This window comes from Triturus cristatus, chromosome 6, assembly GCF_964204655.1.
Source record: "Triturus cristatus chromosome 6, aTriCri1.1, whole genome shotgun sequence".
Lineage (NCBI taxonomy): Eukaryota > Metazoa > Chordata > Amphibia > Caudata > Salamandridae > Triturus > Triturus cristatus.
Window position 1 is genome coordinate 1805501270 of NC_140589.1, and position 26727 is coordinate 1805527996.

Below are 26727 nucleotides of genomic sequence, written 5' to 3' on the forward strand. Positions count from 1 at the left end.
AAATCCTGGTTATCCTTGAGAAGAGCCTCCTCTAATCCATTTATATACAAATTAAAAAGGAACGGGGCCAAGACACAACCCTGTCTGACCCCACTCTTGATCGGGAAGGCTTCTGAGCATTCTCCCCTCACACCATAGCGGACGCGGGCCTCACAATAAAAATGTATAATAAAATAAATAATATTTGATTCAACCCCCATGACTTCTAAAATTGACCAAAATTTGTTATGGACCACACAGTCAAAAGCGGCTGTGAGGTCCACAAAAGCTAAAAACAGATTACCTTTCTTAGCCCTTGTGTATTTCCCCACCAATAGAGAAAGGTTTATACCCTGCTCAGTAGTCCCTACCCCGGCCCGGAAGCCATACTGCAGGTCTGACAGAACAGAGTTCTCTTCAGCCCAGTCCTGAAGACGCTCAAGAAGAACTCTGCCTACCACCTTCGTTGTTGCATCAAGGAGATGGGTCTGTAGCATCCAGGATCGTGCCTATCACCCTTTTTAAAGATAGGCACGATAGTAGAGACTACCCATGTAGGCAAAAAGCTAGTGCTGCAACTAGCGTTAAACACCTGTACCAGGAGGGGTCCCCACAACGGGGTGTTTATTTTAAAAATATCAATGGGAACCCCATCTGGGCCAGGAGCTTTGCCACCTTGGCTAGCTTGAAGGGCCCGCTCCACCTCCTCTAGGGTAAACTCTAGACCCTTATTCTGCAAGGAGCAGTTCATGCCTGAACTGTCCCGGGAAAGATTATCATCGATGAGGAGAATGCCCTCACCGTTGTATACCTGGGAAAAGTGATTAATCCACTGATCCTCAGGTATGGCTATCTCAATAGTTGGGCCCACCTCACTGGTCAGGAAAGGGGCCCTAATTGCCCTCCAGAACGCTGCACTATCTTTAGTTACTGAGGCCACATGTAGGGCCTCCCAAGCTTCCTTCTTCAATGTGGTCTTTCTAGCCTTTAATGCGTGCCTATATGCCTCTCTGGCTAACCTTATTGCAGAAACATTTCTGGGAATTTTCTGCAATTCTTTCTTAAGCCGGGAAAGTGCTTGAGTGCATTTCGAATCGAACCATCCACATTGAGAATCATTATTCTTCTTACGTCTAATAAGGGATTCACTTATGACAGTAGTTATACCCATAAAGGAAGCTAAAATCATTTCAGGGGCAGCTTCTTCGCTCAAACAGAGGTCTATGTCAGTTTTACACTTCTTTATCACTATGTTGGAAAGTTTTTCTTCGTCAACGGCTGCCCATCGAAGGGAGTATCCGTTGGTACTTCCCAAAGTTATAGTTCCCAGCAGTTGGTCGTTGTTGCTATGTGGTCTAGGTCTCTTACAATATGAGTGAGAAACAAAGTGGGAAATGGTCACTAAGAGGATTTCCATAGACATAAAAAGAACGGAGACTGCATGCGTGGTTGCTTGATATAAGAACATAGTCAATTGTAGAGCAAAGTCCCCTCCCGTTAAACGTCCCTGGTGAAGGAGTAGGACATGGGCATAACTCATTCACAAATCCTAAGTCGTTACTGAAAATAAGTTCATTAAATGACTCCCCTGAGGCAGTATGCCTAAAGTGTGACAAACCTACCGCATCTTCTCTTAAGGCTCCACATGTATTATCCCCGGCATTGGGACATAGTGTGAAATTGAAGTCCCCTGCCACAATTATCATGGTTTCTTTTGACTTTCCTCTTTTGGCTAATTTCAGTGAGTGTGAGATGTTTGTTATGACAGTGCCCACTTTTCCTGCCGGAATATTATTATAAAAGTTTACCAAGGCTATAGAACGTGTTACGTCCACATCCATTTTAATTAGGTGGTAGTAATCCTCGCTGGCGAGCAGCGTAACATTCTTTATATCTAGAGTATTCAATATATATGTGCACAGGCCACCCTTGGCCCTGCCGCTCTGTACATCAACTGCTGGGCTTTGGTAGGTCCTGTATCCGTTCAGGTGTATCTCTTTCTTAGTCCAGGTCTCTTGAAGACACAAAATCTCAAACTTGGTAATAAAGTCCCACCATAGTTGATTGTTTAATTTAGCAGTAATCCCAGCTATGTTCCATGATACAATATTACAGGAAGGAGGTTTATCATCATCAATACAGTTTTTTGTGTTGGTAACCAGAGCTTCATCTCTAATATTTCCAGCTACAGTTTTAGGGGGGAGGTTGCCACTATCCCTAACTGGAGTACCAGCCTCACTCCTGTTTGCATATTTGGAGAATGCAGAAGAGGTATCATTGTCCCTTTCTATTGTGCCTACTCTGTTCCCGATTACAGGACTGGGAGGCACGAGAGAGACCACAGGGTTCAGTCAATCAATATTTTCTAGCGAGTTCAGTACATCAAAACGATTATAGGTTGGTATGGGATATCTAAACTGCCTTATTTCCCTATGATTATCTCTCTCAGACATGGAGGTTTGCCGTTGTAACAAGTTGGGTGGTCTGTAAAAGTATCCCAGCGGTAATATATTTATAGCATGTGGGTTCACAGGTCCATTGAAACCCCTTTCCAGGATTGTGTGTACTAATAGAGGTGATCTAAAAGTTAAAACAACACAGTCCCCCCGCAGTGATTTAGGTGAAGAGCCCACCCATCCAATTCTGCAAACCATTTTAAAATCTGAAAATAGATGGTTATTAAGACCAATCTTAGTGGCCAGAAAGTGGAGAGACTTGTTCTTTAGGCTAGACCAGTGCTCAGAATCGTTATATGGGCAAGAAGGAACGTTTGCTAAGACCACTGTATAAGGGGTTGCTTCTGGTGGGAGATTTAAATTCTGTGATAAGTTATGAGTTAGGTCTAAATGCGCTGGGAAATATTTCCCCTTCTCTAAAGCTCTATTATCGCCGTTTGTCTTGTTAGATTCTCTGATGGATTCTACTTACCCCTTTGCACTAGGCGGGTTCTTAGAGGCTGTAGGATGGTGAACAGTTTCAGAGAGATGTTGACTAGTACATGCTAGGTCTTCATTGGAATTATTATTGGTGATTCTGCCATGCGATTGTTTATTTATTTTGGAGCTCGAGGCTGTTCCAGAGACCAAACCTGTTACCCCGCCCGGTGGAAGGCATTCTCTCGTTTTGGAGCCAGTTGCCGCTGTAGCTGAATATCGACTGGTCACCAGTTCCTCCACCTTTTCTAATCTAATTTCAATATTAGTCATCTTTAGCAGGACAGGTTCTAAAAAAGATGTCATCATAGTCTCCAGCTTTCCCCAGAAGTTCCCATCTAATATCCCCTCAGCAATCTTGACGATCTCATTATATTTTATGGGTGGCTGTGGGCCATTCTCCACATCAATAGCGGATTTCCCTCTTCTGCTATTTGCGTTCTGAGCTGGTTTGCTCTGTTTTTGCGCAATTTTACCTCTCTTTTTCTTTGGGGGTTCTGCGCTGATGTCTGCCCTACGATTGGCCTTTTGTCCTCTAGTAATAATTTTCGGCCCACCAGAGGCATCCTCGGATTCAGAGGGAAGGGGAGAATCAATGTCTGTTGCTTGATGATTTACAGTTTGTAGTGAAGTGCCAATCAATTTAGGAGACGGCTCGTTACTGGATGCCCTACCCTGGTTCATAAAGACAGGTGTCAGGGAGAGTCTATTCTGTGAGGGTACGGGCTCTAGAGACAATCTTCGTTCTGTTAACTGAATTTCATTTATGAGGACTGATTCTGCCCTAGCAAGAAAGGCATCTAAAGTCCCTGCAACACCTCGTTTTTTACGAGTATTCATGCTAGGGGAAAGAAACCTACCCAAATAAGATAAGTGCAACAAGGAAACAAATAGTGCATAAATAGTCTCAGAGTCTCAGAGTCAAATAATTAAAGGGGTGGCCCAGCCCAGCCTCATACAGTCTCTGATGGGCCCGCCCTTGGTCCGGGTTTCGTCCCGCGTGAGTCCCGCGCCGCAGGGGGAGAGGCTGCGCTATGAGCACGTTGGCCACGCCTCCCCCTCACTCGCGGCAACTGCGGTGATAGAGCGGTGCACTCTGGGGGTTGCAGTCCACCCCAGAGTGTGAGGACCAGTGCAGATGGCGCAGAAGTGGCGGCGTAGCCCCTGGCACCCTCGTCCCACCAGGGGTTCTTGGCAGGGCAGTTGCAGATGGCGCAGAAGTGGCGGCGTAGCCCCTGGGACCCTCGTCCCACCAGGGGTTCTTAGCAGGGCAGTTGCGGCGTGGCGGGCGGCAAAAATACACCTCAAACAGGCAATAAGATCTCCCGCAGGTTGTGTCTCTTTACAGCACTGGGTAATGCTCCCGGAGATAGTTAATAGCTCCAGCTCAAACGGGGCTGACAAAAATTCTACTCCACCTGCCCTAGATTAGCAACATTTCCATGCACCTGGATTTCACTGGATCCTCAGTGTGCACCGACTCTGTCCCAAAAGCAGTGTTGTGTGAAACTATACTAGATTTTCCATGTAATCCAGCCACTTGGCAAACCCCTTTGTACCTGCTAAATGCACTATCACAGCTGTCTCCTCACGTCCCACTGGAGGGGTCTGCACGTCTCTCCTCAGTCTTTATTTTTCCACTCACTAGTCACTGCTGCTGCTCACTTTCGCTGTTGAGTACAGCTCATAGGACATGTAAAAAAAAAAAAAAAAACTTTTGGGTTAGTCCCTTTCACCCTTGCCCTACGATGCGTGCTTCAGACTCCGGCTGTTACTGTTATTGGAGCCGGTTCTCGAGTGGAGGCGGCTCCGTGACCACAGCCCACTCAGCCTGCTCAGGGCTGCCGGCAAGTGGAGGGATCAACAGGCTGGACTGGTGGGGCGGCCGAAGATCAGGCGAAACAACACTGCCACCGTGCAGGTCCACCGCAGGGTGCGCACTTCAGATCCGCAATCCGGCGGCCTTAACCCACGGCTCAACCCGCGGCCCGAACCTGCCGCCTGTCGCCACTGGCCAAGAAACACGGCCCCCCTGCTGCTGATACTCTGCTCATGCTACGTGCCCCAAGGTTCAACACGACTTCAAATCGGCTGCAGGATGGACGCCACACCCGGTCCTGAGACCACCGGGCCGCTTCTGCGGAGGCGCTCAAAACTGCGATCCGAAAGAGTTGTGGCCGCCGCCGCCGGTCTGGAAACACGGCCTTGCCCCAGATGCAAGCTGCACCAATCCGCTACCGAAGTATCCAGTTTTTTCACTTTCATTCTGTCAGCTTACTTTTAATTATATTTTATAACAGTACAATTCATTTAATTAACATAAATGATCATTAATTATTTCATTATGTCACCCCATTAATTTAAGGAGGTAATGCAATGACAGATGAGGGAAGGCTGTTATAAAGGTTATGGGGTAATGGTCAGAAGCCAGAAAGTGAAGCGTTAATGGTATGTCCCTATTTGACGTGCTTCCTGGCTCCCTGTATAATTTTATGATCCTTTACCATTACACATTCGACATATTGTGCCTAGTGTTTGATTAAGAAATAGAATTATGAGCCTCGCCTTGTCTCCCTCTGGGTGACCTCCATGGGGCTGCATCCGCGGATTTCTGCAGAACTTTAAAGGTGGACACTGTAGATGGAAGGATGTCACAAGATGCCCAAAGAGCTGGGGTTAGTAGTAAATCAGTATCCTTCACATCGCTAACATTATATTGATCGATCACTGAACAGGCGTTAACAGTCCTATTTCCAATGGTTGTCATGTTATCCTCTCATTAGTGGGAATCAGGTTGCTAATTATCAGACAAAGTTGTATAACAACTGTATGTAAGTCTATAAAAATTAGTCTCTTTGCTATAGAGGACTGTTATGGCTACGTTGTGGCATGATATATGATGCCACTTATTGATAAAACTACTGAAAACATGCAAGGTCTTTCTTGAGCTGACAGTCGATACATTCCCTCAATATCTCTGTGTGTCTTCACTCACTTTTCATGAAAGTGCTAAAAGTAAGGAAAGCAATCACAGACTGCTGAAACTCAATGGGGATAAAATGGAGGTCATGATTCTGGACAAACGCTCCTCTCTCTGGGGCCCACAACATTGTCCTAGCCGTCTTGGGGCTCTGCCGACTCCATGTTCAAAGGTCAAAAACCTGTGATTCCTGCTGGATGACACTCTATGAAACCTCAGGTGACCATGGTGACTGCCACTAGCTTTGCTGTGCTAAAGTGGCTAAGAAAGGTCATTTGGATGATCCCCAATCCAGCTCAAAGGATTGTTATCCAGGCCTTAATTGTGTCCAGACTGGACTATAGCAATGTGTTATACCTGGGCTCCGACATGGCAACAATTCATCGGTTGAAGGTAGTACAGAAGATGGCTGCAAGACTTCTGTACCAATTTCTAAAATTTGCATTGATCTCTCATCTTCTCCCTGAGCTTCATCGGCTCACAGTCTCTAAACGCATTATATTTTAAGCTCATGTTACATGTTCAAGGCCAAAGCTAGACTGGGACCTCGTTATATCCAGGTCCTGGTGGGGCCCTATCAGCCCACTCGAGCTTTGAGATGTCTGAATCAGGCTTTGTTTAGTGTGCCCAGATTCCACCTGTCCTATATGAAAGGGCACTCCTTTTTCTTACCTAGGCCAGAAATTATGCAACTCCCTTCCAGAACACCTGAGAACTTGTACATGGCTGCTTCCTTTTTGTAAGGGTTTGAAGTCCTGGCTTTTTTAACCTGCAACTTCTTCAATTCCCCACCTTACTGCTTCTGCACTGGGAAACCCCTGGGGTAGCTGTGCATTACAAATCTCTTAAAAAAACAAATTGTTCACCACATTGACCTCGGGCGTGTGGAAGGCCCCACCCCTGCATCATAGTTCTATCCAGGATAGCTCAATGTTAAAAAGAGAATCGGAGTATCTTCTGCTTCCAAACTATTGTGTGTAATTTGACTACCGCGTAAGAGTGCTCTACAAATTAATATAATTAATATCACCGACATCATATGACATCAAGTGATTTCTCTGCCCATCTTAATGGCTCTGAGAATCTGTGTAAAGTTAATTCTGTATTGTTTCAACCAGGGACATAAATGTATACGAAGTGATGACATGTTTGCCTACAGAAACTATTGGGTACCCTGGCTGCCCCTCCAACCCCAGATATTTACTGATTTATATTTTGTGCCAATAAAATTTACTTTTGGTGATGTTTAGAATAGCATAGCATATCCTCAATATGTTTTTGTGCACAAGTTAGAAGTAACGAATTGTGAAATTGTATTCATAACGGTGTACTCTTCAGCTGTTTGATGTGACTTTTGGCACTTTTTCATAAACTATTTCCAATCCAGGGTTCCATGTGTGTGTACAAATTCCCTCTTCCAGACGACGTTACCAAAGAAGCTGGATATGACCCCAACTTTGGGATGTTTCAAGGAATTCCAAATAATGACCCAATGAACGTACTGGTGAGGGTGTACGTTGTAAGGGTAAGTGATGTGGCATAGACTTTGCAAAGTCTTTCTCCACAGCGATCATAGTGGTGCAATAGCTCTATAGTCAATATTATAAACCCATACCAAAGTCTAGAGGTAGGCATTCATTGATTTCCGTATCAGTAGCTCCATAAAATTTCCTTGCTCTTTCAGGAACACATAAAATCTGAAAATAATTTATAGATATATAAATTTGCAATGATATTTTACATCGAACAGTTAATCACACTTGCCATATTCCCTATGGTCTGTATCTTGGAATGTTTTCAAAATACTTATGGCCGTACCACGAAATGAAAAGACCACATTGATCAGCACATGTGGCAAACCCGTTTTTATGTTGTGCTATAAAGTAGGATCGAAGCTCCCTTTAGGGCCTAGGCCATTCACACACCATAAAAACCTAGGTTGCATCTTGATGCAGCAATCACTGATGGTTAGGAAGGCATGGTTCTGGAGCATGGGCATCCCCAGGCGTTATCGTTTGTTAAATATACTATCGAACAGTAAATGTGAGCCTCCACTTTATACAACCAGATTTACAAGAAATGAACATTTAGGGTATTTTATTGCAATCAACATATTACAATTTATAGTAAGACCATAGTGAGGTGACAGATGGCACAGAGCTGAATTGGCCAGTAGCAATTGTAAGCCACCTAAGGGACCTAATGGTGTCATTCAGCTTTATTTTGCATTGTGGCTGATATTGATTCCAGAATTTGAGATTGACTTTGATTTCAAAATTTGAGACCAGTTTTGGGAGGCAGATGCTTCAAGCTGATGAGAACCAGACGTGGTCACAAAGCATGAGAGCATGCCCCCTGCAATCAATAACGAAGACAAAGTTCCAGATAAGGCTCACATTGTCTCTAATAGATTGCAAATATATAGGCTTATCCGATCTCTGATATGGCTATTGTAAACAACATGTTAGAAGTGCTACCATTATTTGACAGAATTGTTAATAATCATAATCTATTTAAAACAAGCATTAGCAAAACCAACAAGACTGGGTTTAATGTACTTAAGCATGCAAAGTCAACACATTAATGTTAGACACAGATGAGGTACCTATAGGCGTGGCGAGAGAGAGCTCTAGATGTAGAAGTAGTCCTCATTCGGGTCACTGCAAGCAGTGGAAAGATACACCGGGCCAATCAACACCATTGAGTGAGAGATTAATACTCCACCGGGCTTAGCCAAGACATGACCAATACGGGTTGGTCGGAAAGGGCGTGTGGTTGCATGGGGTGGTCAAATAGCCCAATCTATTTATTTTATAAGCAAGAGGTCTGTTTGACAGCTGCGCTGTAAAAATCCGTTCCTAAAATTAAACAATATTTTAAGACGTATGGTAGGCTCTCGGATGTTTACATCCCAATAAGGGCACCCTTTTTTTACCCTTGGAATCATTTATGGAGCTGCCCAAAAATAGTCCAGCGTGAGGACCACAAGGTCACCAAAACGAACTACCTGCATTAACATTCATATGTACTTGCTTATTTATTTAGTGATTGTGAAGTCCAATGGTTCTTTAGTACAAATTCTGAATGACATGCATGTATCAATCATCCTGCTGTGTTGCTCTTCAGGGAGCCTTGTCTCACATGATCTTAATTGTAGGCCACAGACCTGCACCCTGCTGATATCAATGGCAAAGCCGACCCCTATGTCGTCATCAGGTTGGGGAAAACTGACATCAAAGACAAGGAAAATTACATCTCCAAACAGCTGAACCCCGTCTTTGGAAAGTAAGTCATGAATATATGTGCACTGTTTGCCTTCCAAGCCTCTTGGAGACCTCTTAGTATAGGATGCTCCATCAGCTCCCTCTCACTGTGTCCATCTCATACTGTTGTCCTCCTTGTTGGCTGTACTTTGTATCTGCCTGGGCACTATGAGCGTTTGGATCATTTGATAAACTCGTTTCATGTTCTTCTTCCAGGTCCTTTGACATTGAAGCCACATTCCCCATGGAGTCCATGCTGACCGTTGCTGTGTATGACTGGGACTTGGTGGGTACAGATGACCTGATTGGGGAAACAAAGATTGACCTAGAAAATCGGTACTACAGCAAACACAGGGCCACCTGTGGAATCTCACAGTCCTACTCAATGTAAGTAGATCCAACCCCTACATGCACTGATCTTAATTTTATGCTTTTGTGACTCTGTCCACTCTTGCAGAATAACTGTATAGTGGCTCGGTTATCTTCATAGAATACATTTTGTCTCCTTGGAGCACATTGTATTTAACTGCAATGGTGGTAAATCAGAATATTGTTCACAGAATATTATCTGACGTAAATCTCATCTCCTAACTATCTGTTGTGCCTCAAGGACACCAAGAAAGGCGCTCAATGTTTGTGAATCCACACATCTTTTCCCCCTGAGAGCCTAATCTTCTTCAAGAAACATTTCAGGAGGTAAAGGAGCTTGGGAAGGCGTATTTATCTCAGGAAGCCAGTTACTGACATTCTAGAATCCCCCATGTTGCCTTCTTTGCTCCATAGTTAACCAGAAATAGAAATAGGTAGGTTACATCATCATTCCCAATCCAAGATGGTGGACACAGCGGATCTCTATGGCTGCTTCCCAATCCAAGATGGCTCCTATACTTCTTGTGATGTCACTTTCTGTTACGATAATATGAAAGGCTGCTGAACTCGGGTGGAGATGCTGAAAATAGTATTTTTACTTGTGTTCTTCGTCCCTCGTCCTAGATTTATTTCCCATTGTTTTTTCCGCAGAATTTTCTTTTGATTCAAGAATATTCTGCAAGCCTCACAATATCAAATTATTCTTCAGTCAGTCCTGGGTAGTTTTGCATTCTTATGTCATCTTTGCCTCAACCCCTGATGTGCGTCTTTGAATGTATTATTACGCCATCCTCTGGAGGTTTTTTCCATCCCTGCGGTTTTTCTCTCCCTTGCAAATTTCCTTCAAGGCACCTGCTTATCACGCGTTGTTGCTCTATGTATGTGGCAAAATAGCTACAGGAAGGAATCATGCTAGTGTCAGGCAGCACTGAAGTTAAGATGGAAGCCTTAGTCCAGTCTGGAAACCTGGCAACATTGTTTACAAATGTATTGTGCTATTGGGGGAAGATTGTCTATTATTAGCTCTAAAACGGCTAGATTTTTGGAAATTATATTTAGGACATGAGATTGTGATCCGACGATAGTCTGACAAAGTTAGTCTGGTACCATACCCCTGATGTAGTCTGCAAACAATGGCTTTGGACTGTGCATTCCTGTGTAATTTTGGAACACTTGGTTAACTATTCTGTGCATTTAAAAACACAAAGCTGCATATTTGTGGGTATTGGGATGTTCGAGCTGTGTGAAAGTGAGGCCAAACATTGATGGGTGTGAGCTGCCTCAAGTCCCAAGCAATCGGACCTCCAAAAGTAAACTGATTTATTTGACAAGCCCCTAACTCACGTTTAGTAGCTTGGCACAGGTAGCAAGCCCTCCCTAACACAAGACAAACACGGGGCTGGTGCAATATAAAGCCAAAACAACAATACAGTTAAGAAATCAAGATCTTAAAATATCTGGATTAAAAGAAAATCATTTTACATAGTCATAATAAGTAAATCAGCGACAGGAATCAAAAATAGTAGCAAAAACTAGAACTGTTCAATAGGAATCAAGTTAGAACCCAAAACTCCAATTTTAGTCAATGGTTACTGTGGATCTAGCCACCCTGTGCCACCAACTCACGAGTGACCTCAGCTGGGTAAACATTTGCAGTTTGTGCTAATACAAAATGTGACGTCCAGACTTACTTACTTTTCTATGGGTCATAGATCTTCAGAGGGGCAAGCGGAGGTTCTAGCTAAGAAGAACTATACAATGTTGGATAGGTTTATTGAGTGGAAGCTCTATATCCTCAAATTTACTACCCAACTGGTCAGAGCAAGAGAAACTGCTAAAATGATAGTTGGATGTTTTGACTCCAAGTTGGCTACACTGGGGAAACTGTGACCAGGAAACAAGCATGGCTGACTCACATTAGGCAAGAGGAGGCAGTGTAGGCAAACAAACATAGCTGACTCAAAAGTAGGTAGGACGAGGTATTGGTGGCAAACATAAGCGAAGCTGACGCAGGCCATTTCCAGAGTTGCACTACAAATCAGGAAGGTACAGTGGAAAAAGAGGTGCACTGGGCATGTAGGAATTGATCAAATTGTCTTGCGAGGGAAGGAAGTTACATGTGCAACCTTCCATGCCACTGAAATGAACATGGGGAATTAAGCAGGGTGACATCACCAGTAGGGAGCAAAAAAAGTGAAAACCCTGGCTTACATTAGGTAGATCCATGAAGGCAGTGAGGCCCTATCTGTTTGAGGATGTGTATGGCTATAACCCCAAAATCAAATGTATCACCTATTTAAGTATCCCCAATAAGCACCCTAGATCATCATTGAAGCATCAGAGGGGGTTTCTCCTGTAGCTCACAATGAAACTCATGATTTGCATCTTCTCTCCTCAGTCACGGCTACAACATGTGGAGGGACCCTGTAAAGCCCACTCAGATTCTTTCCAAGCTCTGCAAGGAAGGAAAGTTGGATGGACCTCACTTTGGACCAGGAGGGAGAGTGAAAGTCACGAACAGAGTTTTCACTGGCCCGACAGAAATTGAAGATGAAAACGGTAAGTGTGGTGCAACAGTGGTGAGAGAACAATCACACTGAGAAATTGTGACCATTTTCAGTAAAAACAAGCCCTCTATGGGAAGAATCAGGCAACAATGTCTGAGGATTTGTAACACACCCAGGGAAGACAAATAACAACCTATTCTGATTGCGATGTAGAAATGCCTGGCTAATTTAAGCATTAAATTGCCCATATCAGCTAAATGTATTTAATAAGTTTGCTAACATATACATGTTGTCAAATCCAACTTGTGCCCACAGTACCTAGACCTAGCATTGGGCAATATATTGAATTCAACTTTTTCTTTTTATGTACATTTTCTTGTTTTAAACAAACTGTTGTCCATTACATATTTGTACATTAGTATGTGCACTTTCTCATACCTACTTAGACCTTTCAGGTAGATGCTAGATGTGTAGAATAATGAGGTAAATGCAGTGCAAAGTTAGCATCGTGTGTGAGTTTATCTTGTGCGTATTGCATAATCTTACATTCCTCTCAGAATGTCCACTGGTTTCAACTAATCACAGAACTATAGTCCTGATCTAAGAGGATGCTAACAGTGATGTATCAAGAGAGGGGCCAGATGTCTTGCCCCACCTCACCCCTATACCCTACCAGAGCTGTTCAATGAGCCAGGAGGCGGCAAAGAGAAACAAGCAGACAATGCACCTCGCCACACCCACATGCCAAAGCCATGTTGTTTGCTTAAACATTTTTAATTTGACTTTGTATGTGTGTGTGTGTGTATATATCTATATATCACCAACACTCGCCCACAATCCGTATATTTTCTTGGAAAGACGAGGCGAACCCAGATTCTGTGATTTCAAAGATTTATTACGTGCCCTGCACCGCCGCCATTACGCGTTTCAGCTCCCAAAGAGCCTTGGTCACATGATACACCACATGATTGAAGTTACACCATTTAAAGTGACACTGCGCGGGAAGGGAACGACAGGCTCTGCCGTGTCAAAATCATAGACATAGACAAAATACCAGCTTAATGCTTCCAAATTCCCTTTCCACTGTATAAGTTCAAGTTTGTAATAAACAAATCAATATTCTTAGCATTGTAACAATACTAAATGTGCAAAATAATGCTATGTACAAACAGATGCAAGTGTTATGGTCTAAATACCAAACGAACCTCATGGTCAATAAATATATGAATAAATATATAAATATATAAATATATTCATTAAAAACAATCATATATGGTTAAGAAGGGATTAAAAAAACAGGGTTTAAATAACCACTCATATTTTATAAAATCCTAATACATAATGTAACTTTGGTTTAAATCCATCTATGTATAACCTTATTGACACATGAATAAAATGTGCTCATATTTGTTGAATAACTACCACAATGGGTAATTGTACATAGCCAAAACTAATAGCACGCTGAGTCAGTAATCTACCCGGTGTCATTTTCAAATGGTGTTAAAAAACCTAATGTGCAAAATTGTGCTATAAATAACAAAAATCATAAAATTGTGTGTGTACAAAAAAATATAAAAATCTTATACTATCATAGGTTTAAAAAGAGAGAATGCGCTAGTGATATAAATGTTCAAAAGACAGCAGGATTGGATATTAGTTAAATCGATATATCATAAGTGAGTAAAAAAAGTCCTCACTAGAATTCAATCCATTGGGGATCTTGCTATCTAACTCAATTATATATCTTGTTTCTAGTTTTCTAAGTAGGGAATCACGATTCCCACCTCTCCTTAGGGGAGGAACTGAGTCGATCAAAAAATATTGTAGTTCATTAGATCTCCTAGAGTGTGTTTCGTCAAAGTGGCGGGCTACTGGATAACTAGGGTCACCATGATTGATAGCTCGAATGTGCTGCAAAATTCTTTTATGTGCCTGTAGTTTTGTACTGCCCACGTAGCGTAAGCCACATGGACATTCCAGTACATAAATAACAAATTCTGTTTTGCAAGTGAGTTTTTTATCAATTTTGGTCATCCTGTCACTCCATGGAGTAGTATATTCTGTTTTGTTTATTCCATGTTTACATGCTTTACAACTTGCACACTTTATGAAACCTTTGCAAGTGGACAACCACGTGGAGTTATCAATCAGCTCAGGACTGCTTTTGACCAGTTGATCCCTCATAGAGCGTGCCTTTCTGAAGGTCAGGTTGGGTGATCGACACAATGTGTCTCCCAAAACTAAGTCACTTTTGACCAACGTCCAGTTCCTAGAGACAATCCTTCTTATGATATGCTGTTGTCGACTATATGTCAGGATTAATCTAGGTGATTCTGAGGTACCTGGGTCAGTGGTAAGACCACTAGATGATTTCTTAGCTAGTGCCTGGGTCCTACCCCGATCATTGGCTTTAGATATAGCTGTGTCTATCATTTTCGTGGTATATCCCCGAGTCAGAAACCGTTCTCGGCATTCTGATTGCGCCTTAAAGCAGTCTAAGTCAGTAGTACATATTCTTCTGATGCGCAGCATCTCCCCAAAGGGGATACTGTGAATCAGGTGTGCAGGATGGTGGCTAGTAGCATGTAGGAGAGAGTTTCCAGCAGTCGCCTTTCTATGGAGTCTAGAGTGTAGGTGGTTATTAAGGATAAACAATTCAACATCAAGGAAACAAATACTGTGACAACTGATTTGACCTGAAAATCTGAGATTCAAACTATTGTTATTGATGTCGTCAATGAATTGGAGAGCCCCAATCTCCGGGCCCTTCCAAATAATCAGAAGATCGTCGATGTACCTGTACCAACGAACTATGTGGTTACTAATGACCTCTTGAAAGGATGCCATGAGGACCTGTTCCTCCCAAAGTCCCATATGCAAACAGGCATAACTTGGGGAGAAACAGGCCCCCATCGCCACGCCTCTAATTTGTTGGTAAACAATTTTCTGAAATAAAAAGAAATTGTTCTCTAGGCATATATATTTTACGTTTTTTCTTTTGCCTATATCTCTGGCGTCGTTTGACAAATCTTCGCAATATTTTCCAAACTAATGACCAGCTCAGGTCGGCTCCTGTCTTGAAAGTTTGGGGGTGATTCGTCAAGCAGGGGTCGAGAGAAAAGGGGGGGTCCCAAAAAGCGTTTTCCCAATGTTCATTTACATAGGAATTTTGGAACAGGCTACAGCCCGAACTGCTGAACGGCCTTACACCACATTCGGCAAAAAGGTAGCTCTCGGTTCAGAAAGCGCCCTTTTTTTTTAAATGACGGAAATCCGTTCAATAGTTCCTGAGAAATTCTATTTTTTTATATATATATATGAGCACCCAGGAGGATTCGCGAACCCTCCCGAGCACGAGATTCATTTTGATTGGCTGCCAACACTGAAGAACCGGGGTTTAACCCAGCGGCGTCAGGGGCATGCATTAACCCAGCGGCGTCAGGGGCATGCCTAAGATCTTCGAGTTCACCTATCTTGGTATACAGAGACACGGAATACTTCTGGATGGCATCAGAGACCAAGTTTATTAGCTGCAGCTAGTAACAGTGATCCTAGAAATACATCACGGTGTAAATTCTCAGGAGACTGCTCATTTTACTAAGGCGAGACGTCTCCTTTTATACCCAATATTCACATTATAAATGTACACCCACTGCACAAAATTCTAGCCAATAAAGTACATTTTCAAACAAAGTGTCACATAACAAAAACTCAATTTACAGTATCCTAACCCAAAAGTTAATTATTAGGAATGTCCCAAATTCAATCTCCACAAGCCGGACAAACCTATAATTGAAAGCATAACCCATGTAATGAGGGAACATAAAAAAAGAAACGGTAACAGATGCTGAACAAGATAAGGCATGTGCAAGGAAACTAAAAGTTAACGATGTCCTGAACATTGATTGGCAATCTCAAACAAAGATCGATCAGGGAAATTGGCTTTGCGGGGTCAGTTTCAGGTGCAGAGGTCAGTTTCTTACAGTTCATTTCAGAGTCAAAAAGAAACCTAGTTAATGTATACATGAACTAAGAAGACCAGGCCACTTTATTCGCCAGGCTACCTTCACAGGCCTACGTGAGGGCAACACAAAATGGTGGCACAGAACAAAATGGAGTCAGACTCGAGAATTACAGAACCTCAGACCCTCCTTTTGCCATTACGTAGGCAATAACCTAAGACTCATGTTAATCTGAATCTAGGTCTATGTCGATATTCATTAGGTAATCAAGGTGTTGCTGTAGCATCATCTTATTATTCTCTACTTCTCTCGGGACATGTCTCCGAACACACATAGTAGCACAAAGACTACAATTGGCGGGACCACACTGGATGCAAAGACAACAAGAGAAAAGGATGGTTAAAACCATACCAAGGAATGTCAAAATCTTCCATCCCCGTTTGGACAGCAGTCCCCAAAACCATCCCGTCAATGACCAGTCTCCTTCGTCTACATGGATAGACTCAGAGATTTTATACAACCTAGAGATGGCTTGGTACACTGTAGGGGCATTATCTGGTATGTCATAAGACGGTCTGCTTGAAGCTCAGCTGTAACATTACTAAGAGCACCTGCTGTCTCATTAATAGTAGCTTCAACAACGCGGACAAGCTGTTGAATATGCCTACTATTGATCATAGGACCCCAAAAGGGCAAGAAGCCCTTGAAGAAATCTCCTACTTCGTGTGCTGCGGTATCTTCCTTATTGAAGACACCTCTATCATATCTCGTTCTATGATAGTCTGAAGCAGTAGTGTATGTAGGGGGAAGTAGAAACGCCACATAACCCGTTCCTGAAAAATCAGGTGGCAACCATGTGTAGGCTCTGTCATGACAAACAAAATATGTGCCTTTAGCTGGCACAAACGGTGGAGAAGGCCGAGATGAATAGACATAGGTTTGAGCACACACACTCTTACCTAGCTGAGCTTTCGGATTCCGACCATTACCTTGAAAACAAAAGTGGCCTCGGTGGGGTACAATCCAAATAGGGGGAGACCTTTTTCGTCTCTCCTTCTCTGTCAAACTGGTACTATATCCAGTCACGTTCCAACCAACGTAAGCCTGCACCTCATCCTTAGGGATAGCATTATATGCATCAATATCTCGGATCATAGCTACTATTCCCCTTATTAAGGCACTATTGCTCGAGTTATCTTTAAGGGAACGTAAGGGGTGTACCTCATTTGCATATATAAACATGGTCTGAAAAGCCCACACAGACCCATTAAAAGAAAAAGGCAAAACCAAATATGGCATACCTTTATCTGTCGTATGAGGCATAAGACCAAAAACCCAACAATTAGTGGTATTTACTACTAACTGATGCTGATGCAACAACTGTATAAACGAGTTGTTGACAAATTCTGATCTCCTTGTCTGTTCATGTTCAGGCAACGTATAAAACTGGTGCAAAGAAACATTAGTGAAAGAAAGCATAGGTTGGGAGGTGGGTGCAGATGTCTGTTGTGTAGCATAGACAGTCCAACCCACACAAGCTAATGTGATACTTAAAAACATCAAAAAGCACAATATTATAAAACATTTGCTATGTATCAATGTACAAAATCTTATCTTAAGATCTATTCTCTCAACATCTCTTTCAGTTACAACAGACTCCATCCTCTAACGTGCTGCTCGCGGCAATTTTCCTTCTTCACTCAAGTGTGCGTCCAGGCGTCCTAGACGTCCCTAGAACCGCAGACCTTTCATCAATACGCGGGCCACCCCTTAAGTTCTTATACCGCGACCCTGCAGCTGAACCCGGATGGTGGTTCGAAAAAGAAAAAGAAAAATAGTCTCTTGTCTGAAAGAGTGTAATTCACAAAAAAATTCAAATTTTATTTGTCCTTTTTAGACCTTAAGTTGTAGCGTTCTTTACCAGGCACAGTTTGATCCTGAAAGAGTGTCTCTGGGTGCGTAGTATAAAGTCTCAAACACGGCGGCACAGCTTCTTGCAAGACTTTATCATCCGCACGTTCTGAATGAGTCCATTACAGATGTGCATCGCTAAAAGGTACAAATCTCGGAACCCTTTCACTCTCGGAATCTGCAACACCTTCCCGGACCCACTTATCGTACGGTAAGGGCAAACGTCTCTTCTTACAATGGGTACCATGTACCCAGTTTTTCTTGCCGAACACCTTAATAGCAGTCCGAGTTGATAACAGGACTTGGTATGGACAGGTCCATCTTGGTTCCAAGTTCTTTGACCTCTGGAAATTCTTGGTTAGCACCCAGTCGCCAGGTTGAATCGTGTGGCCTGCGTCTACAGAAACTGAAGGCAAAGTGTCATGGACCTGTTGGTGAAGAACACGCAATTTAGCAGTCAAATCATGTAAGTAGTCAACCAACATAGGGTACTCGATATCACTGTACTTCTTAGGCTTCGGCACACCCCTGACATTCGCCGGGCGTCCAAAAACAATCTTGTATGGGCTAAGTCCCACGCGAGAATGTACTGTCGTTCTCGTGGACAAAAGTGCCAATGGTAAGGCATCGGGCCATGTAAGACCAGAGCTCGCTTGCACCTTGGCCAACTTCAGCTTCAGAGGGCCATTATAGCACTCGACCAGGCCTGCTGACTGGGGGTGATTCGCAGCGTGAGATTTCTGTTTAATACCCAGACCCGCACATACTTTCTTCATAATCTGACCCACGAATTCACTTCCATTATCACTCCATGCCATCCTCGGCAAGCCATATCTGGGAAAGAATTCTTTGAGCAAAACCTTGGATGTCGACAAGGCAGTATTATCCTTTAGGGGGTAGGCCTCTATCCATCTGGAAAAGGCACAAACAACCACAAGGACATACTTCAAGTTATTGCATCTTTCCATATGAATATAGTCTATCTGCAGCACCTCGAACGGATACGTTGGAGGAGCAAAATGACCCGCTGGAGTTGGGGTTCCCTTTCCAGGATTATGCATCAAGCAAATCATGCAGTGTTTAACCAAATTCTCAGTACACTTAGGAATTCCACCATTCTGCCATACCGGAGCCAACAACTTACATATCCCTTTTGAACTAATGTGAGCCAACCCATGAGCCATAGTAACCAACGGAAGCACATAGGCATCCGGCAACAACCATCGCTGGTGCTCTGACAACTCAACCCAACAGCCTGTTGAATCCAACATTCCCGTACTCTCTCTCCACATACTCAATTCTTTCTCAGTAGCTTCTGCCTGAATCATCTTCACACTTTCTGTTGTATCTTCACACATTCCTCCTTCCACAACCCATCTGGCAGGACCTGCAACAGTTTCTGAAACTGTGGGGGTTGCTGAAACTGGGAAGGTTGCTGAAACTGACGCTGATTAGGGCGAGGCGGATAAGCCTGCTGCAGAAGAACTTTCGTTTTTAATTCTCTAGTCTTCTTCTCTACTTTATCCTTCTCATCTTTATCTCTATTCTCATAGTATTGTGCAGTAGCCAATATCTGAGCCGAAGAAGAAACAGCCCATGAACTCTCAGAGTCCTTTAACTTATTAGAAAGTTCAGGAAGTAAATTAAAAACAAACTTATCTACAAACAACCTCTGACCACCTTCTGTACTCATATCCTGACCACTATGATCAATGAATGTTTCCTCAAACCTAGTGAAGAAATCAGACACACTCTCGTCTTTCTTTTGTTTGCATGCTGCTAACTTGTCCCAATTCACCCGCAGAGGAGGCATCATAGTTTTAATTAAATTAATAATCCTACCAGGTAGTTCTGCAACTAAGGGTTCAGGTTTGGCACCTCCTACCTGCCGACCATCTGCAGCAGTAATATTAACCCACGTATCTCCTAACTCTGGCGCGTGATCCTCGTGACGGATCTTCGCCCACAAGGGTTGAGGAACTACATTACCCATCAACATATCTATGTCAGCTAAATTCATAACACACGCATCAACTGTCTGAGACAACTCCTTATAATAACCAGCAGGATTTTTACTGGGGTCAGGCAAAGTCTGCTTAAGAGCCAGGACCTCAGCTCTCTTCCAAGGGACATGCACCCACACTCGCTGAAAATGAGCCGGTGCAGCCGCAATACCATGAGCGGCATCAGCCACAACTGCCTCTCTCCATACAGGGGGAACCTCTCTCATAGGATACTGCTTCACTTTTCTCCTAATAGAAGGGTCAGGTTCGAACAATGACTGAGGTGGAAGGCTAGACCTAAAAGTGATTAGTGTCTCTACCGCTTCCTCAACATCGGAACCCACTATCGTCCCTTTAGCAAATTCAGACTGAACATTAAGCAATTCTAGTGGAATTGAACCCAACTCATTATCTTCCCACTCCTGACTAAGGAAGGTACACATGACATCAAAAACATACCTTTGTTTTGGTGCCTCCCACTGTAGGAAGAAATCCATAACCACTTGTGGACTGTACTTGGAGGTATTCGAAACCCATCTACGAGCAAAGAGATCTAACACTGCCCGCTCTTCGGGACCAGGGAGCTGACTACGTCTCTGCTTACGTTCAGAAACAGGGGTCATATTCAGTGACCCAAAGAAAGGAGACAAAAGACTAGTGACAGTCTCAGTCATTCGTTGCCGAGCAGAAGGAGAAGAAGTTGACATGAGGACAGGAGACAAACTGTTTTGAGGTGACAGAGACGTAGGGACAGAAATAAGAGAAGTCGAAGATAAAGGAGTGTAAGGCAAAGGAGTTTGAGGCAAGGCTGGTGGCAACGCTGGCGGCCCTGGAGGGGGCTGCCCCGGGGGAGGAAGAACCACCTGTGAAGCAACGGGTGGCTGAACAACAACAGGGGGTTGAACGACAACAAGGGGTGCAACAACTGGAGGTAACGGAGGTGCAGTAGCACCCTGCACATAAGGGGGTGGTAATCTCAGTAAATGTGACATCAAAGGATCCTTTTCAGGGTCTATAGTCACATTTGAAAGGGGAGGTGGCAAAGCCGGGTAACATTTGTCAATGGCCATGCAATGTTGTCTATCTGACACTTCAATCGCACGATCTTCTTCATCTTCCTTAAACTGCCTAGCAGCTTGCATTACCGATATATTCCTTTCCTTCCTATCTCTCTTAGCTTGCTAAATTTCTCGCTGTTTGGCTTCCTTACGCCAAAGGCGGAAAGAGTCAAACATCGCCGGCCGGGCTTTCTTCTTAAATAGCGCAACTTCTAGGTTATCTAAAACATCTGATTCGAAACTACCATGTTGGGGCCACCGTAAAACACCATCTTTCCTTGTATAACGGACCCATACTTCATTAAAGGTAATGGGACCTACACCATGCTTTGAATAGAGCTCATAAGTTGGAGTTCCAACCGGAGGTATCGGACACAAGTCCGCCAATCGGGAATCCCTATTACAACTACAACAAAACCATTTCCTAAATTTGCTAAAACCAGGCATCTTTTAGCTCACTAGTCTTGCTTCAAACTTCAAGGGGTTATCAAAAATGATACACTCGCAAATATACGAACCCCCCGGCTTCGACTATTGCAATGGCCGAATCAAAACCAAGAAACAAAACAAAGTCGTGGGAGCGACCCACTTATACTTAACCAAAATGTCTGTCACGCCACCAGAAGACCGTCTAACGTCTCGCCTTACAAATAATCACAATAGGGTCCAAGACAGGGCGACAGTCAGGGCAGCAGTCCTTCGCAGCCATCAAAGGGGAAGCCTCGCAGAAAAAACCTTCGGTCCACGTCGACATGCAGGGGTCGATGAAGTGGCGGCCGTCCTCCAGAATTTCCTCACGGGGCTCCTCACAATCTTCAGGCTTGGACCAGTACTGCTGAAGTCGCCCAACGTTGGGCGCCAGTTGAAGAACCGGGGTTTAACCCAGCAGCGTCAGGGGCATGCCTAAGATCTTCGAGTTCACCTGTCTTGGTATACAGAGACACGGAATACTTCTGGATGGCATCAGAGACCAAGTTTATTAGCTGCAGCTAGTAACAGTGATCCTAGAAATACATCACGGTGTAAATTCTCAGGAGACTGCTCATTTTACTAAGGCGAGACGTCTCCTTTTATACCCAATATTCACATTATAAATGTACACCCACTGCACAAAATTCTAGCCAATAAAGTACATTTTCAAACAAAGTGTCACATAACAAAAACTCAATTTACAGTATCCCAACCCAAAAGTTAATTATTAGGAATGTCCCAAATTCAATCTCCACAAGCCGGACAAACCTATAATTGAAAGCATAACCCATGTAATGAGGAAACATAAAAAAAGAAACGGTAACAGATGCTGAACAAGATAAGGCATGTGTAAGGAAACTAAAAGTTAACGATGTCCTGAACATTGATTGGCAATCTCAGACAAAGATCGATCAGGGAAATTGGCTTTGCGGGGTCAGTTTCAGGTGCAGAGGTCAGTTTCTTACAGTTCATTTCAGAGTCAAAAAGACAACCTAGTTAATGTATACATGAACTAAGAAGGCCAGGCCACTTTATTCGCCAGGCTACCTTCACAGGCCTACGTGAGGGCAACACAAAATGGTGGCACAGAAAAAAATGGAGTCAGACTCGAGAATTACAGAACCTCAACACTCCAAACCAGGAAGTGTTGCCAGCCATCTTGTGACTCTGTAACCGAGTCACAAGAAAACAGTTAAAAAAATGGTAAAAAACAAAAAAAGGGGGCAGGGTAGAAACACCCTGATCCCCTAGGCCTGCTCGGGGGTCCCACAAGGACCCTCAGGGCCAAACAAAGCATTTAAAAAAAAAAAAAAAAATTTGGCCAAATTCGCATTAGGTGCGCGAATCCGGACGAGAAAATAAAAACAAAACAAAGCGCGGACTTCCGCGCTTCCTTTTCTATAAGCCCCTGGGTGGGCCAGGTCCCGGGGACAATGTGCAATAAATTAGCGGGGCCCCCCGCAGCCCCTGGGACCGCCACCTCCCCGTGGAGCAGCAGTGCGCCAGGAGCCACGTTTGCAGGGGGGTCTAAAAAGGGGTGTGGCCTGGAACAGCTGTATGGGGCTTACTGGAGGTAACAGGAGGTGCCTCATATCCTGTAGCGAGACATTATGAGGAAAAACATCCTAATTGCAAGAATGTTTTACAGTTTTTTGGTCTAGACTCTGTCCCAGAAAATATTAGAGGTGGCGACCGCCTGAAGAAACTACGAAGGTTAGAATCACGCTACATTATTGACCTTCAGTCTAAGTTTCCGTCAGGCCTTAACAGCAATGAAGAGTTGTCAGTACATTTGGGAAATTAATATGTTAATATGTTAGTCTGGATATCTAATTGAGAGTCTATGGACTTTGTCTTCAGATTGCTGTAACCTGCTGTGTTGAGCTACTTCAATTACCCCTTTGCTACACGTGTTTAGACTAGATCTAATGCAATGTTAAATAAAATAAATGTGTTTGACAGCTAGTGAAAGCCGATACACGGCATAATGAAGTGCAATGCCGATACACGGCATTATCCTGCATATGGGTGGTGTTGCTGCCATTTTCACGTGATAATACTCATTGTGAGTTCTTTAATTCATGTCTGAATTGGTGCGGTACACACTTTATTGAAAGTGAATATTGTACATATATGCTCAAAATAATTGTTAATTTTGTTAATTTTGTACCGCTCATGTATTAGTACACTTTGGATTGTATATAGGTACATTACAAGATGGCGCTTGCAACTCCGCTGACATTTCACGCTGTCCTCTGTCTATATCTACTATGTTTTGACACACTGAGATGCATGTATAAAAATGGCGTTTCACGGTGTGCCGTTAACACCGAGGAAGGCAGATCGCCGAAACGCGTCTGTTCCGGAAATAAAGACCCGCTGCCACGCCACCCGTGAGTGCTTGCATTCTTTATATATTAAAGGATTTGGAGCGTTAATATTATGCGGTAGGCACCGCCGCACTTACAGCACCCGACCGCGAGTGACTCGTTTCTGGTGCAACTGGAGCAGTCTCATATATATATATATATATATATACATATATTAAGCAGTGTGGAGGGCGGAGATCTCGGCGCTGGGATTCCGTTCAGCATTCAGCGCTTGGACTTCAGCTTTCTCCTGGCTCTAATTGCTCTCGTAGAGGAGAGAAACGACCACAAACCACCATTGATGTGCTAAAAAGTGGTTTATTGGGGATTATCCCCCAATGCGCGTTTTGGCCGACAACGCCTTGATCACATGACAATGCTGTGCTTTACAGTCAAAGCTTTTAAAGTAACATGTGCTATACAAACCATGAATATAAAGAAAAGACTTGCTACATGAGCTCTGGGTAAACGTGCTTGTACATCAATTGTGTACCTTACTTTGCACGTAACTCCTCACTCTTTCTGACATTTGAATTTTGCATGTATGCCTCAATATCAAAGCAATCATTATAATTCATTTCATTTGTCAAAATTGAAGGAAAATACCTTTATTGTCTTTTTGCACCATATTAATCTATTAATTCATGTAAAAGGTTGAGTTTGTGACTAAAGTGCTAAGGTGCAAACTTACTTAAAAACTACTTTTTTCATAAAGGGCATGAATGAGTAACGGTACTTATTGCAAGAATATAGCAGCATATACAGAGAAATCAAAACTGTACTTATTTATAAATTGCCCCAATGCCTAACACTACTTGATTATAATGTATAGCAGCAGATAAAGAGTGGACAATATTAATAATTTTGTCAAGGGAAAACATACAATAGAACAATATTTTGACACAGTATTTATAAAGGGACTTAAGATCTAAGCACTCTTGGGCAAATCTTGATATTAATATATCATCTAAAGTTATGTTTCTACGAGTGTCATTCATTTGCGTAAAAACGGATTCACCCAAAATCAAATTAAACTCTGAAATTGTCCCAAATACTACCAAGGCTCAAGTGTATGCTATTGTTGTCTTCAACTACCCCTGATGACCCAAAAGATAATAGTTCGTCATGATGTATTCTCACAAACATGTGTACAGATCCTCACTAGTATTCAAACCTCCAGGAATTTTAGTATGTAGGTTTAGAATATAGTGAGTTTCTAACTTCCTAAGTATTGCTTCCCTGTTTCCACCTCTTTTGTTTGCTGGGACGGCATCTATTAAATAATACTTCAATTGTTTGAGGTCACTGTTGTGGGTTTCCTTAAAGTGTCTGGCTACAGGGTAATTGGGATCTTGATTGGTTATGGCCCTAGTATGTTGTAATATTCTTTTGCGCGCCTGTAATTTTGTACTTCCTACATATCGGAGTCCACATGTGCACTCCAATATGTAGATGACGAAATCTGTTTCACTAGTAAGATGTTTGTTGAATAACTGCATTTTATCACTAAAAGGTGTTAAATAAGTGGTTTTATTAATACCAAATTTACATGCTTTACAGGTCGCACATCTAAAAATCCCCTTTCTTGCGGTAAGGCATGAACCCACTTGAATGACTTCTGGGCTGCTCTTCACCAGAGCATTGCTCATAGATGCTGATTTTCTATACGTGATTAATAGTGTTTGTGGTAGGAGGTAGCCAATTATAGGGTCATCTAAGACGATGGGCCAATTTCGTTTTACAATCCTCCTCAGCTGTTTTTCTTGTTTATTGTAAATTAAGATTAATCTGGTGGGTTATGTTTCCTGATTGGTCTTAATATCACTTGTGTGTACCTCCAATAATTCAGACCTGGTTCTAAATCTAGATTTAACTTTAGCTGTGTCAGTTGTTTTTGCGTGGTAGCTAGAAATCTCTCTCTGCTTTCATTTTGTTTCTCCAGTAAGTCTATCTCATTGCTACAGATTCTCCTTAATCTGTCCCACTCCAATATGTAGATGACGAAATCTGTTTTACTAGTAAGATGTTTGTTGAATAACTGCATTTTATCACTAAAAGGTGTTAAATAAGTGGTTTTATTAATACCAAATTTACATGCTTTACAGGTCGCACATCTAAAAATCCCCTTTCTTGCGGTAAGCCATGAACCCACTTCAATGACTTCTGGGCTGCTCTTCACCAGAGCATTGCTCATAGATGCTGATTTTCTATACGTGATTAATAGTGTTTGTGGTAGGAGGTAGCCTATTATAGGGTCATCTAAGACGATGGGCCAATTTCATTTTACAATCCTCCTCAGCTGTTTTTCTGGTTTATTGTAAATTAAGATTAATCTGGTGGGTTCTGTTTCTTATTGGTCTTAATATCACTTGTGTTTACCTCCAATAATTCAGACCTGGTTCTAGATCTAGATTTAACTGTTTTTGCGTGGTAGCTAGAAATCTCTCTCTGCTTTCATTTTGTTTCTCCAGTAAGTCTATCTCATTGCTACAGATTCTCTTTAATCTTAACATTTCCCCGTAAGGGATACTTTGTATTAGGTGTTTCGGGTGCTAGCTGGTGGTATGTAACACTGAATTTCCTGCTGTCTCCTTTCGATGTAATGTTGTCTTTATTATGTTCTTAACAATTTTCACTTCAACATAGAGAAAATTAACCTTTTCAGTACTAATACTAGCTGTAAAATTTAGGTTAATATCATTTACATTAATTCTTGAGACAAAGTCTCACGCCAGATTATAAATAGATCATCAATAAATCTAAGCCAAGTAACTACATGGTGTTGATACTGATGACTAAACTGCTTTTTGAGGACCAGATCCTCCCACCAGCCCATATGTAGACAGGCATAACTGGGAGAGAAGCTATATATAAAGCTACATATACATAAAGATATAGCTATATACACAGATACAAAGTTTG

At 42.7% G+C, this 26727-nt stretch overlaps 1 protein-coding gene across 11 annotated transcripts in view; it reads left to right on the top strand.

Moving 5' to 3' along the window:
* The window catches only part of OTOF (otoferlin), a 1069570-nt gene that overhangs the window by 949414 nt on the left and 93429 nt on the right, over positions 1-26727 (top strand). For all 11 annotated transcript variants that reach the window (XM_085613159.1, XM_085613153.1, XM_085613156.1 and 8 more), the window contains 4 exons: positions 7280-7417; positions 9050-9177; positions 9372-9542; positions 11923-12083. In XM_085613159.1, the coding sequence (XP_085469285.1) occupies positions 7280-7417; positions 9050-9177; positions 9372-9542; positions 11923-12083 (598 nt within the window). The remainder of the gene's footprint in view (positions 1-7279; positions 7418-9049; positions 9178-9371; positions 9543-11922; positions 12084-26727) is intronic.